The 17,868-nt window shown below is 41.3% G+C and overlaps 1 protein-coding gene across 2 annotated transcripts in view; it reads left to right on the top strand.

Moving 5' to 3' along the window:
- VPS26C (VPS26 endosomal protein sorting factor C) overlaps positions 1–17,868 on the top strand; it is a 53,777-nt gene that overhangs the window by 20,292 nt on the left and 15,617 nt on the right. For both annotated transcript variants that reach the window (XM_008539503.2, XM_008539512.2), the window contains exons 2-3: positions 14,751–14,894; positions 16,108–16,257. In XM_008539503.2, the coding sequence (XP_008537725.1) occupies positions 14,751–14,894; positions 16,108–16,257 (294 nt within the window). The remainder of the gene's footprint in view (positions 1–14,750; positions 14,895–16,107; positions 16,258–17,868) is intronic.

Here is a 17,868-nt window from a genome sequence, read left to right as displayed (position 1 = left end):
CACGCAAATTAGTATCTGAGTATTTTGTTACAGTTCCCTTGCTAGTGAACTGATTGATTTTTATAGATTTTTACTTAAATATTAATCACTTTTAGAATATGACCCTGTTGTCAGGAAAGTGGTATATTTCCTTGTATGCTTGATTATCCCTACGGGTCTCTTAATATAGATATATCACATGCAGTAGACCACTCTTTCCAGTGTGGAGTTCTCTGAGACTGTAACCCCATCACAGTGAAGATACAGAAGAGTTCTGTCACTCCCCCAATTCCCTTGTGTCCTTTGTAGTGGTCCTCTTCTCTCCTCCTCACCCCCTCAGCACTGGCAAGCACTCATCTGTTTTCAGTCCCTATGGTTGACCTTTTCCAGAGTGTCATGTAAATGGCATAAATATGATCATATGACATGTGGCCTTTTGAATCTGGCCTTATCACTTAGCATAGTGCCTTTGAGAGTCAACCAGGTTGTTGTGTGTGTCAGTGTTTTGCTCCTTTTTATTGCAACATGGTCTTCGTTCGTATGGAGGTACCACTGTTTGCTCATCTATCACCTGTAGAAGGACATTTGGGTGATTATAAATAAAGCTACTAGAAACATTTGTGTACAAATTTTTGTGTGAACATAATCGTTCGCTTCACTTGAGTAAAATCTCAGAATGAGATTGGAGATGACACATTCTCTTCAAAATTTTCCTTTCCAGAACTTTAGTTAACACCGCATGATACTGGCCATCACTTACTATGTGGCGAACTATCTGGTGATTGTTTATTCTGTTTTTCAAACAAGATGGAAAACAGTTGTTATACAAAATAGTAGAGATGGCGATACCTAACAAGTTGAAATCTCTGTAATGTTTCTGATTTCCGTTTTCCAACCAAAATGGGTCTCTGAATGCTGCTAAGAAAGACTAGAATGTTTCAACAAGCAGTCAATAGTTTAACTTGTGTTTTCCCTTCTAGCTCATTTACCTTGTGATTTGTGTGTGTGTGTTAGTTAACTGCTTACTTAACACATGTGATTCCCCGTCGGTAACTGAAAGGGCGGCTCGCTCTTGGTGTACAAGATCTCCAGACCCAGTGTGGTGTAAGAACCCCAGGTGGTTCTGAGAGTGTTGCTGAGTGTGAGGAAGGAAGGACTTGTTTGGGTACACAGAGGGCTCTTGAGAACAGTGATGGCTGTCACAGTTCATCTTGCTGCTGGGACCATCAGAAAGGAAGGATGTTGGAGAGAGAATGGCTGAGGCGTTAGCTAAGAGGGTTTTCCTTCTCTAGCAGTTGTGTTCAAGTCCAAAGTGAAAGATAATCCAGAGAAAAGTGACTTTCCACCATACAATCTTCAGATCTTTTCCTGAGGAAGACGATTATGCCCTTGGGTTATCAAAATTTAAGGGGCTTAGAACTTTGTACATTTAGGTTTAGAGGCTACCCATTGTGGGATTGATCTTTTTTTTTTTTTCCCAGGACGATTAGCCCTGAGCTAACTTCTGTGGCCAGTCCTCCTCTTTTTGCTGAGGAAGACTGGCCCTGAGCTAACATCAGTGCATGTCTTCCTCTACTTTATATGTGGGATGCCTGCCACAGCGTGGCTTGCCAAGCAGTGTGTAGGTCCGACCCAGGGATCCAAACTGGCCAACCCCCGGGCCACCGAAGTGGAACATGTAAACTTAGCTGCTGTGCCACCAGGCTGGCCTCAGGATTGATCTTATTTTAAAATTGATTTATTATGTTAATGGTCAGCCAATTCACATGGTTTAAAATTCATGAGTTTCAAGGTGGATGCATCTACTGCCCACCATCCATTGAGGTCCTCTCCTATGGTGCAAACAAAAGCTATCAATTTCTTGTGATTCCTGCCAAAGATAGTTTATGCATATGTAAGTAAATGTGTACAAGTGCTTTTTCTCCCCTTTTTTCACAATGATGCAATATGCAGACTTAAAAAAATAAAAAGAACATGCATATACTAATGTGAGTGATTTTCAAGATACTGTTAAAGGGAAAAACAACCATTTTTCTATTGTTGGAATTTAGTTGTTTACAATCTTTTGTTATTACAACCAATGTTGCAATGAATAACTCTGGTCATAAGTCATTTCGCATGTGCAATATATCTGAGGAAAGTTCCTAATATTGGAACTGCTGGGCCCAGGTGTGTATAAAAAATGTTTTTGTTATTGCCACACAGCCCTTAGGAGGTTACAGTGTTCTAGACGCCCCCGGCAGTGTATGAGAGTGCCTGTTGCTCCCTCCCCAACATAATAGCGTCAAATTTTTTGACCTTTGCTAATCTGATAGGTGGAAAATGGCACTTAGGGTAGTTTTATTGATCATTCCTCATGTTATTGTTGAGATTGAGCATATTTTCATAGGTTTAGGTGCAATTTGCATTTCCTTTTCTGTGAACTCTTTGTTTATATCATTTGCCCATATTTTAATCTTTTTGTTAGATTATCTTTTTCATTAATGTTTTTTAGTTCTTAAAATATTAGAGGAATTAGTTGTTTGCCTGTTATATTAAGTTGTGTTGTTTCCGTAGTTTGTCATTTATATAAGTGATATTGTTCATAATCAGTTTCATAAAATAAACTTTATTTTTGGTCATATTTTTAGTCATATTTATTCAGAGTTTTGTGTCATTCTTTGGAGGACCACCCCCACTTTGATGTGATAAAAATCATTATGCTTCTAAAACTTTTGTTATTTTAGTTTCTGCATTTTAGTCTGATGCATTTAGAAGTTTTTGTGTACAAAGGTTTGCAGTATGGATCCAATTTAATTTCTTTCACCAGTTGTCTGGCCAGTTTTCCAGTATCATTTAGTGAATATTCCACCTTTCCCCTCTGGATTTAAAATGTTACCTTTGTTATGTGTTAAATTCTCATGCTTTCTGGATCTGTTTCTGGAATTTCCATGCTATTCTATTGACCTTTCAGCCTGTGTACATGTCCTATACCACACTTTGTGAATTATTATGACATTATAATATCTTGTAGGGCTAGTCTCCCTCATTTCTCTTCTTTTCAAAATTTATTTCTTATTCCGTCTGAATTTTAGAATCATCTTGTTTAGTCTGTCTCATCCCACCTCACCTCTAAAAAAGAAAAACAAAACTCTGATGTTATTGTTATTTGGATGTTATTCTGATGTGTTACCTTTATAGATTGGCTTTGGAAAAGTAGATATGTTAAGGGTGTTAAAATTTCCTGTTCAAAAACATGGTATGACTTTCCATTCATTTCTTTTGTGCCCTTCAGTCATGTTTTAAGTTTTTGTCTGATCAGGGTTTTAGACAGTTCCTGTTAAGTTGATTTATAGTATTTTAACTTTTTATTGCTTTTGAAAATAAAGTCTTTTCTTCCAGTGTATCTTCTTATTGATTGTTGCCTTGTACATGCCTTATTGATCTCTGTATATTTACTTTGTACCCAGCAACCTTCCTTCCTGAAATCCTCTTCAGTTGGTCATTTATCAGTGAATTTTCTTGGGTTCTTTCAGGCATACAAGCATATCATCTACAATTAATGATCATTTTGCCTCCTACTTTTTTTTTTTTAAGATTGTATTTTTCCTTTTTCTCCCCAAAGCCCCCCAGTACATCGTTGTGCATTTTTAGTTGTGGGTCCTTCTAGTTGTGGGTCCTTCTAGTTGTGGCATGTGGGATGCCACCTCAGCATGGCTTGACAATCAGTGCCATGTCCGTGCCCAGGATTCGAACCGGCAAAACCCTGGGCCGCTGAAGCAGAGTGTGAGAATTCAACCACTCGGCCACAGGGCTGGCCCTTGCCTCCTGCTTTTCAATTTTCGTATTTTTTTCCCATTTCATTGCATTAACTAACACTTGTACGTTAATAGTGGTGATAGTGGTCATCTTTATTTTATTCCTGACTTAAATGCAATGTATCTCGTTTCCCATTAAGTTTGATGCTGGCTTTTGGGTAAGGTAGATACATTTTGTTAGGTTAAGGAAGTTTCCTTCTATCTTAATTTACTAAGAATTTTATCAAGAATAGATATTAAATTTTATCGAGTGACTCTTTAGCATCTGTGGAGATGACTGTATGATTTTTCTCTGGAGAACTGTTAATATAATGAGTTCCTCAATAATTGAACTATCCTTGCATTCCTGGATTAAATCATACATGGTTGTGGTGTAATAGTCCTATAAGCTGCTACTGGGTTATATTTGCTAATATTTTATTTAGAACCTTTGCATTGATGTTTATAAATTAGAAAAAATTTAGTTTTCTTTTTGTGTGTACATGTAGATTTTGTCTTACTTTGGAGTCGTTGTTACATTTGCTTTTTTTTTTTTTTAAAGACATTCCTTCCTTTTCTATGCTTTGGAATAGTTTAATATTGGAATTTTCTGCTTTTACGCATTTGGGAATGATCTGTGAAACTCTTTGGGCCTGGTGCTTTGGGGGAGATCTTATTTATAACTTTCTTTGTTTTTCCTGTGGTGATTGATTTGCTTAGGTTTCATGTCCCCTTTGGAGTTAGTTCCGGTGAATTATATTTTTCTAGAAAAATAATTTACTTTATCATCTTTTCCAATTTACTTATATGCAGTTGAACAGTGTATTCTCTTATTAATTACCTCTATATCCCTATTGCCCTCTTATTTCTTATTTTGGATATTGTGTTTGCTTTCCTCTTTTTTTTTCATGATTAGATGAATAATTTGCTTTGCTCTCGTTTTTTTTTTTTTTTCCCTAAAGAAAGATCTGTTGGACTTATTTATGGGTTAATTTGGTCACTTTTTGTGAATGTACCATGGAGACTGAAAAGCGTTTTCAGGGTGTAGATTTCAACATGTGCCAATTAGTTATACCTTATTATTATTATATTAGTTATACCTTATTGATATGTAACTTAGGTCTTCTATATCCTTTCTTCTTTTTGTCCTCTTTATCTGTCGTGATCTAAGGCAGGTAAATTAACGTCTCCCACAGCTAATGTGTTTTACTCCATTTCTCCTTGTATCCCCTGTAATTTTTGCTTTATGAGCGTTGATGCTATGTTATCTGATCCATGTATGGTAATACCCATGTCTTTACTGTGAGTTGCACCATTTAGAGTTGCATGGTGCCCTTCCTTGTCTTGTTCAACCCTTTGTTCTTTGAACTCAGCCTTGTCAGATATTAAGATTACAGCCCATGATTTATTTCTTCGCTTTTGCTTCATATACCTTTGCTTATCTTTTCTTCTTCAGCCTTTCCAAACCCACCCTCATCCCTGTTGTTTTTAGGTGCTTCTCCATCATACAGCATAAAATTGGATTTTGCTTGGAGAGAAAATCAGAATGTCTGTTTAATAGACATTAATTTAGCCCATTTATTAATATGATGTCTTTGGCATTAATTCTGTCATTGCTGCTTTCTTGTTGTTTGAGGGGATTGTTTTTAAGTAGCTTTTAAAACGTCTTCCTTTCTACAGTCTTATTTTCTTTACTTTATGTTGTGAGTGTGATTTTCTAATAATTTGGGGCCGGCCTGGTGGCGCAGCGGTTAAGTGCACACGTTCCGCTTCGGCAGCCTGGGATTCACCAGTTCAGATCCTGGGTGTGGACATGGCACCGCTGGCAAGCTGTGCTGTGGCAGGCGTCCCACATAAAAAGTAGAGGAAGATGGGCACAGATGTTAGCTCAGGGCTAATCTTCCTCAAAAAAGAAAAAAGAAAAGAAAAAATAGAATAACTTGGAGTTTTATTTGTTATACTTGTTATGCTTACAACTTTTTATTAATCCTAAATCTTTTATGTTTTAGACATTATTTATTAATTCCCTACTATGGACAATGATGAAATTAGCATATTTCTTCTTCTTTTCCCTCTCACTTTCTGCTCTTCTACCAACTGATCTTAGTTATTACAAATATTACCTTTATTAGTGTTTACCTTTGTTAACTTTATTTGTACTACGTTATTTATTAACTTTAAATCAGCCCTGTCCAGTGGAACTCTCCCCGATGATGTGAATGTACTGTTTATCTGCCCTGTCCATTATGATAGCCCTTCACCATAATGTGGCTTTTACGCACTTGAGATGTAGCTAGTGCGACTGAGAACCTGAACTTTAAATTTTATTTAATATTAATTAATATAAGTTTAAATTTAAATAGCCACATATGGTTAGTGGCTGCCACGTTGGAAAGCATGACTTTAATGACGTTTTTAAACCCCAGCTGTCAAAGATAGGGAAACCATGTACATAATACCACCTCCTGTGTTCTTGCTCCTTTACTCTCCCGACTAGTGTTATTTAAATAATTTCTGCACTGTCAGGACTTGTATTTCCCATTCTGTTGTCTCACCGTAATCCCCACATATGTCACAGTCTTAATTCTTACAGTTATCTGGACTCAGTCCTCATAAATGGTCCTTTTGACGTTGTTTTTTCTAGCCATCCCTCGGAGAGTTATATTTTACTATCTAGTGAATTCCTCAAGAAGGACTTTGATACGCTGTGCTTTGGGGTTTTTGTTTGTTTGCATGCTTTTGCACATTTAAAACTCCCTTTCTACTCTAGTGACTGTTTAGGCAGCTATAAAATTCGAGAGTCACACTTTGTTTCCTTGAGCGCTGTCGTGGGTCTTGCTCTGCTTTCGTTCTGAGTTGCCCTTGGCTGTGTAGAAGTCTGCTTTTTTCTCCTTGTATAATTGACTTGATCTTTTGCCTGACCCCTAAAGGAAGTAGAATGATTTTGTTAGAGTCTCTCTGTTTTGTGGCCATTCCTGATTCACTTACCCTTGCAGTATTTTAGAATTTTATCAGTAAACGTTTGTTCTGTTATTTCAGTTTTCTTGTTCGGGAACTTCATTACGCATATTTGGATGTTCCTCACCTATCTCATTTTTATCAATTTTTTGGTCATTCTTTTTAATTCTTTCTTAAATTTTCATTTGATCTGTTTGACTTTTCTCATTTCTGCCCTTTGTGTATTTTCGCCTCTTCTGTGTATTCTGCTCTTGGTGTATTTTGCCTTTGTATTTCACCTCTTTTATGTGATCTTTTTTTTTCCTCCCACCTCTTTTCTGAGCTTGTCTTCTATTTTTATCTCTTTCTCTTGCCTCACCATTTCATCATCCCTGAGCTCTTATAGTTCCATTTTGTGTTCATCCTTTGTGGAAGCTGTTTCTTCATATATTTTAAAAATTCATGGTGAAATCCAAGTTCACAATTTTCGTCTGCTTGATGGTCTGGTTTTTCCTCTGAATGGTCATGCAGTCATTCAGTGAACATTCATTGAGTGCCTACTCTTGCGATCACTCAACCCTTGTGGTGTTTACATCCCGGGGGTACAGATAATAAATAAAATGGGTAGGTACTTATGTAGTATTTTACAAGGTGACAAGTGCTACAGAGCAGAGCCAGGGAGGGGGGATATGAGTGTTGGGGAGGGACGGTGCAGTTTTAAATAGGGGTGATCAGGGAAGGCCTCACAAAAATGGTGTCATTTGAGGAAAACTACAGGCCATTATTGCTGATGAACATAGATGTAAAAATCCTCAACAAAATTTTGGCAACCCGAATTCAGCAATACATCAAAAGGATCATACATCATGATCAAGTGGGATTCATACCATGGACACAGGGAGGGTTCAACATCTGCAAGTCAATCAACGCGATACAGCACATCAACAAATTGAGGAATAAAAACCACATTATCATCTCAATAGATGCAGAGAAGGCATTTGACAAGATCCAACAGCCATTTATGATAAAAACTCTTAACAAAATGGGGATAGAAGGAAATTACCTCAACATGATAAAGACCATATATGACAAACACACAGCTAACATCATACTGAATGGGCAAAAAATGAACACCATCCCCCTGAGAACAGGAACAAGACAAGGATGCCCGCTGTCACCACTCTTATTTAACATAGTACTGGAGGTTTTGGCCAGAGCAGTTAGGCAAGAGAAAGGAATAAAAGGAATCCAAATAGAGAGTGAAGAAGTGAAACTTTGGCTGTTTGCAGACGACATGATCTTATATAGAGAGAGAACCCCCAAAAATCCATTGGAAAACTAATAGAAATAATTAACAACTACAGTAAAGTTGCAGGGTACAGAATCAACTTACAAAAGTCAGTTGCTTTTCCATACTCCAATAACAAACTTACAGAAAGAGAACTCAAGAATACAATTCCATTTGCAATTGCAACCAAAAGAATAAAGTACCTAGGAATAAATTTAAGCAAGGAGGTGAAGAACTTATACAATGAAAAACTGTAAGACATTACCGAAAGAAATTGATAATGACATAAAGAGATGGAAAGAGATTCCATGCACATGGATTGGAAGAATAAACACAGTTAAAATGTCCATACTACCTAAAGCAATCCACAGATTCAATGCAATCCCAATCAGAATCCCAGTGACGTTCTTCACAGAAATAGAGCAAAGAATCCTAAAATTCATATGGGGCAACCAAAGACCCCAAATTGCTAAGGCAATCCTGAGAAAAAAGAACAAAGCTGGAGACATCATAATCCCTGACGTCAAAACGTACTTCAAAGCCATAGTGATCAAAACAGCATGGTACTGGTATAAAAATAGTCACACAGATCAATGGAACAGGACTGAAAGCCCAGAAATAAGGCCACACATCTACGGACAGCTAATCTTCAACAAAGATACCAAGAACACACAACGGAGAAAAGACAGTCTCTTCAATAAATGGTGTTGGGAAAACTGGACAGCCACGTGCAAAAGAATAAAGGTAGACCACTATCTCACGCCATACACAAAAATAAACTCAAAATGGATCAAAGACTTGAAGATACGTCCTGAAACTGTAAAACTTCTAGAAGATAATATCGGTAGTACACTCTTTGACATCGAACTAAAAAGAATCTTTTCAAATACCATGTCTTCTCAGACAAGGGAAACAAAAACAAGTGGGAGTTCATCCTACTAAGAGCTTCTGCAAGGCAAAAGAAACTAGAATCAAAACAAAGAGACAGTCCATCAATTGGGAGAAAATATTTGCAAATCGTATATCTGACAAGGGGTTAATCTCCATAATATATAAGGAACTCACACAACTGAACAACAAAAAAACAAACAACCTGATCAAAAAATGGGCAGAGGATATGAAGAGACATTTTTCCAAAGAAGATATACAGATGGCCAATAAACACATGAAAAGATGTTCAACATCACTAATCATCAGGGAAATGCAAATCAAAACTACACTAAGATACCACCTTACACCTGTTAAAATGGCTATAATCACTAAGACTAAAAATAACAAATGTTGGAGAGAGTGTGGAGAGAAGGGAACCCTCACACACTGCTGGTGGGAATGCAAACTGGTGCAATCACTATGGAAAACAGTATAGAGATTCCTCAAAAAACTAAAAATAGGGGCCAGCCCCATGGCCCAGTGGTTGCGTTCGTGCACTCTGCTTTGGCGGCTTCAGATCCTGAGCACGAACATGGCACCGCTCATCAGGCCATGCTGAGGCAGCGTCCCACATGCCACAACTAGAAAGACCCACAACTAAAATATACAACTATGTACTGGGGGGATTTGGGGAGAAAAAGCAGGGGAAAAAAACTAAACTAAACTAAAAGTAGAACTACCATATGACCCAGGTATCCCACTACTGGGTATCCACCCAAACAATTTGAAATCAACAATCCAAAGTAGCATATGCATCACTATGTTCATTGCAGCACAATTCACAATAGCCAAGACATGGAAACAATCCAAGTGCCCATCGACAGATGATTGGATAAAGAAGATGTGGTATGTATATATACAATGGAATACTACTCAGCCATAAACAAAGACAAATTCATCCCATTTGCAATAACATGGAAGGGCCTGGAGGGAATTATGCTAAGTGAAATAAGCCAGTCTGAGAAAGACAAACACCAGATGATTTCACTCATATATGGAATATAAACAAATACATGGACAAAGAAAACAGTTCAGTGGTTACTGGGGGAAGGGGGTTGGGAGGTGGGCACAGGGGGTGAAGGGGAGCACTTATGTGGTGACAGTCAGGAAATAATGTACAACTGAAATCTCACATTGATGTAAACTATTATAAACTCAATAAAAAAAATGGTATCATTTGAGCAGTGACTTGATGGAGATAAGGGAATACGTGTTAAAGAAAAAATTATTCATGATACTTGTTAAAGAGGGTAAGGCAGGCTTTATTCAAGGGGGAACTCTGGCAACAGTATAATGGGGTCTAGCAGTGGGAGACAGGTCCGGCTCAACTCCAACTACAGCATGGGCAAGTGGGAATCAATAACCCAGGAGCAAGTCAGTGGATGGAAAATTACTGAGAAGAAACATCATGGGTCAGGGGGCATCCTGGCTAAACTGACCTACCGGGGTTCTTGCTGAAGGTGGTCCAGGGTGATGAGACATCATGTGGGGGATGGTGGAGGATGAGGAACCCCATCAAATATCAGGGGTGATCAGACCTGGAGGATGGCTCAACTGACTTAGCAGAATTCTTACTAAAATTGGGTGATGCAGAGAGGAACACAGAAATCCAAAAGTTGAGGCTAGTTGATAAAGAGCTCAGGGAGGCCGAGTAGAGTTAGGTCAGGGAGAGAGACTGTCACAAGCCGTGTGGGTATCCGGAGGAAGAGCATCCAGGTGGAGGGAAGAGCATGTGCAGATGCCCCGAGGCTGGATTGTGCAGGGTGTTACAGGAACAGCAAGGGGGCTAGTGAGAGCATCGGAGTGACTAAGGGGGGAAGAGATGAGGTCAGGGGGAGGGACACCTCCTCCTTTTAGGCAGTGAAATGACTTGGGCCTTTACCCTGAGTGAGATGAGAAGCCGAAGAAGAGTGATGTGGTCTGTCGTTTGTATATTCATCTGCGACCTAGATTTCTCTCCCTCTCCTTCCCTTGTCCCTCATTTTTTTTTTAATTTTAAATTTTTTTATTTTTTTTTCCTTTTTCTCCCCAAAACCCCCAGGTACATAGTTGTATATTCTTCGTTGTGGGTCCTTCTAGTTGTGGCATGTGGGACGCTGCCTCAGTGTGGCTCCATGAGCAGTGCCATGTCCGCGCCCAGGATTCAAACCAACGAAACACTGGGATGCCTGCAGCAGAGCGCACGAACTTAACCACTCGGCCACGGGGCCAGCCCCCCTCATCCCTCGTTTTTATTTTATTTTTTTTTAATTTTTATTATTTTTTTTATTGAGTTATTGATAGGTTACAATCTTATGAAATTTCAGTTGTACATTAATGTTTGTCAGTCGTGTTGTAGGTGCACCACTTCACCCTTTGTGCCCACTGCTTCACCCTTTGTGCCCACCCCCCACCCCACCTTTCCCCTGGTTTCCACTAAACTGTTCTTAGTCCATAATTTTAAATTCCTCATATGAGTCATCCCTCGTTTTTAAATCCATTACATGTCCTGTGCATGCTCCTCCGCTGGTTCTTTGCATGTCTCCTTCCTGTAGGAGGTGGCTTTATTCCTAGACCAGGCTGGCTGAGGTTTTACGGTGCGTTTCTTTATTTTTTCCTTTCCTTTTCTTCCCCCTGTGAGATAAGCAGCTGGGGAGGTTTCCCAGTGCCAGGGGCCTCTCTGACTGCCGCAGAGCCCACTGCTCCTTGCTCCCTGCGTGGGGCGGGTTTGTAGGGTTCCTCGCCGCCGCCTCTGCTACTTAGAGCCCGGCCAGCCCCAGCGAGGCCTGTGACCAGTGCGGCTGCTCCCAGGTGTCCCTCACCTTCCAGAAGCGTGTTTCCACAGCCGAGGGGCTTGTTTCGCCTTTATACCGCATGCCCGCCTGCGCAGTCTTCACTCTTTTTAGCTGCTCTTACATCTATTTCATGGTATTTGACTGTCTCCTTGCTTCGCCGAAAATGGAGTTTGTGGTTTTGTTTCTTGTTCTTTTGGGTGATTTCCAGGAAGCTGGAGGGGAATGCTGACTTGACGCCACCATCTTCGAACCCAGAGTCCTAATTATGGGTTTGGCGTTTCATTCCAGAGAACAAAAAAGACAAAGCTGTCTAGCTTGGTAGTGGCCTTTCATATTTCGAGAAGACAGAGTTAGAAAATGTAGTCTCTTACCACCCTTTGGACGAACTTGGTAGTGGTTGCTGCTGAAAGGCGGCGTGCCCGCAAAGGCCGGGGTGTGCCCAGTAGCCTGGTTCCCCGCCCGGTCTTTTGGTTTGTGGTTGCAGCTGGCTGCTTGAAGCCTTTCTCTAGACTTAGCCCTCCAGGGCAGGGACTTGAGCTGACTTGCAGCAGACTCTCTGTGACATGGTTCCCTTGAACGTGTCACCTTGCAGAGGGTAAGGTTTTCATGGCACTGGTGGGATCAGAGGCATCCGTGCTGGCCCACCTAGACGATTAGCACGGTTGCAAGTTCCCTTTAAGGGGTGAGGCATGCAGGCTAAGGCACTGGGCGCTGTCACCTCGTGTCTTCTGTATGCATGCAAGTGTCAGGCCTACATCTCTCCTCTTCTGTGTTTCTTAACCTTTCTCAGGTCAAGGGTCTCCTTGATGATATGACAAAAGCTATGGCTCTTCTCCCTAAAAATTAGCACACGTGTGGATGACTTTGTATATCGTTTCTGGGGTTCTGTGAGCGGCCCCTCTTTGAAATCATGGCCCCCAGTCGAAGGACCCCTATATTACGTCGGGTGAGATATTGGCACTATCCAGAGCCATGATCTCATTTTCTCCTTGTTGAGAGTTCTAGACAAAAGTCTGAGGGGGAAGTTCTTGGTGAGGTCTTGAGTTTTCCTTAATTTTACTTATTCAAGTTCATTCTATCCTCTTTTCCCAGAATCAATCAGGAATTGTCGGGTACACCTGAAATTAATAAGATGTTATATGTTAATTATAGCTCAACATCAACAAAACAAAAACCAAAAAAAAGTATTGTCTGTTTTCTCATTGTTATGAGTCTCAACTCCTTGTTGAACCATCTTGTTTCTAAAATTCTTGGCTCCTTGAGCTACTCTTGGACTAACCATGTCCCTCTTTTGTTGGTAGGAACTGAACAGACCTGTATATCATAAGGATGCCTCATTTATCTGCACATATTTTGTTAGTTTTGTATTCCCTCTGCTATATTCTTTCTTAATTAAATCAAAGAATGCCACAAGAGGCCCTAGGGTCATAAAATATTTACTTTGCTTACTCCCAAGGTGCTTCACTGCTTTTTCCTTCTTAGGCCATTGAGATTAAGGAAGGAAAAGGTTCTATTGATGTCATGATTATAATATGCCAATCCATAGTCAGCCCAGATCCGGTTCCCACGAGATTAACTGAAAATGTTGCAGTTAGATAGGAGCAGAACTGTCCTCAAGTGCTATTGTGTTGTTCAATTGATAAAGTTCATGAACTTATTTTGTCTCATTTTATTTCTGGGACATAGTAGTCAAGTAGATTTTTAAAAATATACTAGTGCATTAAAAATTTTTTTTAATTAGATTTCTGTTTGATTTGGGTTGTACAAAAATTAATAGAAAATTTTAATTAAATTTAAAAGTTAACTTATTTCAGAGGAATTTTCTTTTAAATTTTTGTATGCACTTTTTATGGGAGAGTAGGAAACAAAACCAAAATATTTAGCACATTTAAGTGACATAGAATATCCCCTGCTCCCCAAATTGCACATAATGCGAGCACTTGGTGAAAGTTTTTCACTAGATGTCTAGAGGAAATAAAAGGTAAACAGATTTAAACACCAAGAGGACAGAAGTTTTTAATGCTTTGATCCTCAGACCATTTTACTTTTGCTGTCTTTCTTTTTTTGGTTTTGTTGTCAAGAATCTTCTGCCATTGTATTACCATGTGACAGCAGTCATGCTACGTTCCCAAAGGTCACTTCAGAAACACATCGTTTTCTATTTACTGTGGATTCTCTTTCCGCTCGGGTTGACACTATTTAATCTCCTCAACTTCCTTTTCCACTCAAACCCCCATAGCACATTGAGACTGTCGAGTTCTGTGGCGACAGGAAGAAACTGCCATCCAATAAAGGATGTAATGTCCATATTCTGTTACTCAGTCATTACCTACAGATGAATGAATGGACAGTCTGTTGTGAAATCCTTCTTAAATGATTTATGAACCAGGGAAATCTGGGCTTGGATGTCACCAAAGTGCACAGGGCCGTGGAGGGAGCCAGGAGGGTCTCTGCTGACAGTGGGGTGTTGTCTCCGTGTGTCGTACTGCCGACCTCAGACGGCTCCTCAGTGAGGCGTTCTGGGCAGAGAGGACGCCAGGCTAACACTGGTGTTGAATTACTCATGCATTGAAAAGGCAGTTGTTTTAGTCGGCGTAGTTGAGGAAGAACCTACAGCAGAGGGCTTTATTTTATTGTAGTCCTTCCGAAGAGATTGTAGCCGTGCGCATGTGTGATGTGTGCGGCTGCCACTTGCCCCCTTGCCCTTTTGAAGTCAGACATTTGTTGGGGTTCTCCCAGCGGGAGTGAAAGTGTCAGGAGGGCTGAGATGGCATGAGATTGCTCACTACTCCCCCGGGGCTCCCCATCAGTGTGCGTCCAGCCCTGTCCTGTAATTGTCAGTGGGCACCTGGCCCCCCACCAGGGGCCCTGCCTTCTCCATCCTGGCATCCAGGTGTCTGGTCTGAAATATGGGCTCAATGAACGTCTGCATCTTTGAACGAATTGATCGTGACTGGGACTGACTTTTGCTAATAAACAAGGTGAATGAAGGAAACGTGCTAATTTGACTGGGAAATTAAATTTCCAATATAAATTTTAAAATGACAATAGGAATTCCTCTCCTAGGAGATGCTCTCGGGGGTGGTGGTCGTGTCTGGCAAGGACCCAGTCCAGCACCAGGGCCTCTTTCTGACGGTGGAGGGGACCGTGAACCTGCAGCTCAGCGCCAAGAGCGTGGGCGTCTTCGAGGCCTTCTATAATTCCGTGAAGGTAAGGCTGCTTCGCTTGCACATTCCGGCTCATTGTTCGCGGGTTTGGGGCGGTTTTTACTTGCTGTCTGGCTTTATTATTGTTATCTGTCCTTATTTTACAAGATAAAAAACTGATAGTCATACTATTAATATTTACTCATCAAACTCAAAAAATACTCAGACATTTTGATTCTGAATACATCCTGTCACTGGAAGTCAGCCTGTTCTCCGTCCTGTCAGATAGGATAGGAGGACTCGGGGGGACTAATTTCAGCCATCCAAGAGACCAGAGCTCCGAGAGGTTGTGCCTGTGGCTTCTGGCGCTTCCCTTTCCAGAACAAAATTGGCCTTTTCGCCGTGTCGGCTGCTGCTCTTGGATCTGGCGTTCAGGTGAGGGGAGACAAGAGCCGTGGCCCTTCTTCCCTTTTTGTTGCGTAGGGTGGAGTTCTGCATTCCAGAATGTAAACTCTTTTTCTGTGCTTACGGTTTCCTCTTCCTGAAGGACATATGGACTCCTTAAGTTTTGAGGGGAACGAGTTTAGAGGAAGGACGGGGTCATTAACTGTGTTCACATTCAGGGCCTTCCTGTTGTTCCACAATGTGGCGACTCCCTTCGTAAGTTATGGACTTTCTTACAGTGGTGCTAACCCAAAGCTTAAAATCCCTTAACTAGTTAGGTGTGCTACCCGCCTTTTAGGCAGGTCCCAAATGTTAGTGCCATCTCCCTCCCTGGAGCCCCAGCCGAGGCCTGCCCAGGGCTGAACAGAGGCCCTGCTTGGCCCCACGAGGCTGGCGGTGTTCAGGCCCCCAGGAGGCTGATGCCATCTGGAGTGGCATGAGCCAAGAAGACGCAGGCCGGTGAGGAGGAGCATGGGTTCAGATGGCAGCCCTCCTCGTCAAGTACCTCCACTGTGCCTCATCCACGTCTTCCTTCTGAAGATGGGGTGCCTGCCGGGAGGGTCGGTGGGACAGTTAACTGAGGTATCTGGGGAGAGGAGAGGGAAATAGCGGTTTACTTCCTACTGTGCACCAAACACCTAAGCATCCAATACGGTCAGTGAGCCATTCTTGTGCCAAAGACTTGAACCGACTCCCCATTCATCTCCAGCTCTGTGCTGCCCAAGACACCGTGATGGTAGCATGCCAGGGCTTGGGATACGGTGTGTTTCGGGAGAGATTTGAAAGTGCGTCTCACAGTGCGTGTTGTGGGCTGAGCTGGTTTTTCTTTGCAGCCTATCCAGATCATCAACAGCACCCTCGAAATGGTGAAGCCAGGGAAATTCCCCCCCGGCAAAACAGAGATTCCTTTTGAGTTTCCTCTGCACGTGAAGGGGAACAAGGTTCTGTATGAGACTTACCACGGCGTGTTTGTCAACATTCAGGTGAGTTTCCCGCCCCATGCGTTGACTGCATAACCTCCTTCTACAGAACAGCTGGGTCTCTCTTTCACTGAGAACTAATATGTGGACCCGAGAATTGAACTCTGTCATTATTGCTGAGCTCTCCCACGGACACTCTGTGGTGATTTCTCATTTTGCCCTGCAGAACTCATGTCATGTGTGAGCATTATTTTTGATAGGAATCCTGGAGGACCCACGCTGTAACTTCTTTTTAAAAATTGCTTTGTTTCCTTTGGGCTCTGTTCAGGCCACATGGGGGGCCTGTGAGGGGACTTTTATTGTTGGCCACAGATAGGCCCGCACTTCTCTCTGGCACCGGCACTGACTTGTCTGTTTTATATGTATAAACATCTCTGTTTAATACCAAAGGCTGCTACTTTAACACAGGCTTGTGTGTTTTCTTGAACAAACCTCGTGAGTGAGGGGAAGTGGATTTATGACTTCCCGTCTACCTCTGCTGGGCAGGCCCCTTCCACAGTTGCTATTGTTGTCTCGGGTGCAGTTTGGAGTCATGACTCAGAGCGAGAGAAAGAGAGCCTTTTCCTGTGTTCAGTGGAAAGAAAGGTGCTTTTGTGTGTCCAGCCTGTACCGGTTCCCCTCGCCAGAGGAGCCAGAACTATTTTGTCTTACGTGTGTGCAAGAGGGCTGAAGTTAGGAACTTTCTGATTTATTAAGTTTTAGCTGATCATTTTGTCTCGGTAGAGACAATTCCCCTGCTTAAAATATGGCACTTTTAAAATAGAAATCCTCAAAACACTTGAGAGAGTTTAACCAGAGGTTTGTCTGTAAGTTTTATGAATTGCCTGAAAGATCTGTCAAGAAGAAACCCGTGTGGTATGATGTACTCTATTGCAGTGCATGTCTGTGTAAAGAAAAAAACATTTCTAGGCCTTTATTATTGGTGCACCTGTTTCAGGCAGTATATGCACTGAAGGCCTTGGACAGCCCTTGGGCAGTAACAGTGATGATTGGGTGAGCATCTAGGTTCAAAGGGAGCAGCTTGCATAGACATACAGGTGGCTGATGTCCACACATATGTGCTCTGACCAGCTTTGTAGGGTGGAAATACCTTCACCATGAAAGAAGGTAAATGAAAAACGCCCTTTTAGCAAGACTGAAAATATCTCAAACGTTTCACTTGAAAATTATTTTTATTCTCTTTCCAGAATCAGCATTAACTTACATTACCCACACAGTAGTTCTTTAGTACTGTTTATTTAATAATACCAGCATACGTTCGTTAGAAACTGAACAGAATAATCTCAGATTTTCACTCGTCATACTTCTTGTTACTTTCCCCTATGTTTATCATTCTTGTTAAAAGATTAGTATGTTTAAAATAAAATTGGAAATCTCATCCTTTTCCAAATATTGCCAAGAAAGGCATACAGGTATCCATACAAAACTTGTGTACTTGTGTTCCCACATAGCTGTGTGTAAATTGGAAACTATTTCAAATGCAATAGGAGGGGCCATCCCCATGGCCGAGTGGTTAAGTTCGTGTGCTCTGCTTCGGCAGCCCTGGGTTTCGCGGGTTCGGATGCTGGGCACGGACCTACACCACTTGTCAGCCATGCTGTGGAGGTGACCCAC

Source organism: Equus przewalskii, chromosome 27 (assembly GCF_037783145.1).
Source record: "Equus przewalskii isolate Varuska chromosome 27, EquPr2, whole genome shotgun sequence".
In the NCBI taxonomy this organism is placed as follows: Eukaryota; Metazoa; Chordata; class Mammalia; order Perissodactyla; family Equidae; genus Equus; species Equus przewalskii.
The sequence above is the reverse complement of the archived record's forward strand: the minus strand, read 5'-3'. Positions and strand labels throughout refer to the sequence as shown.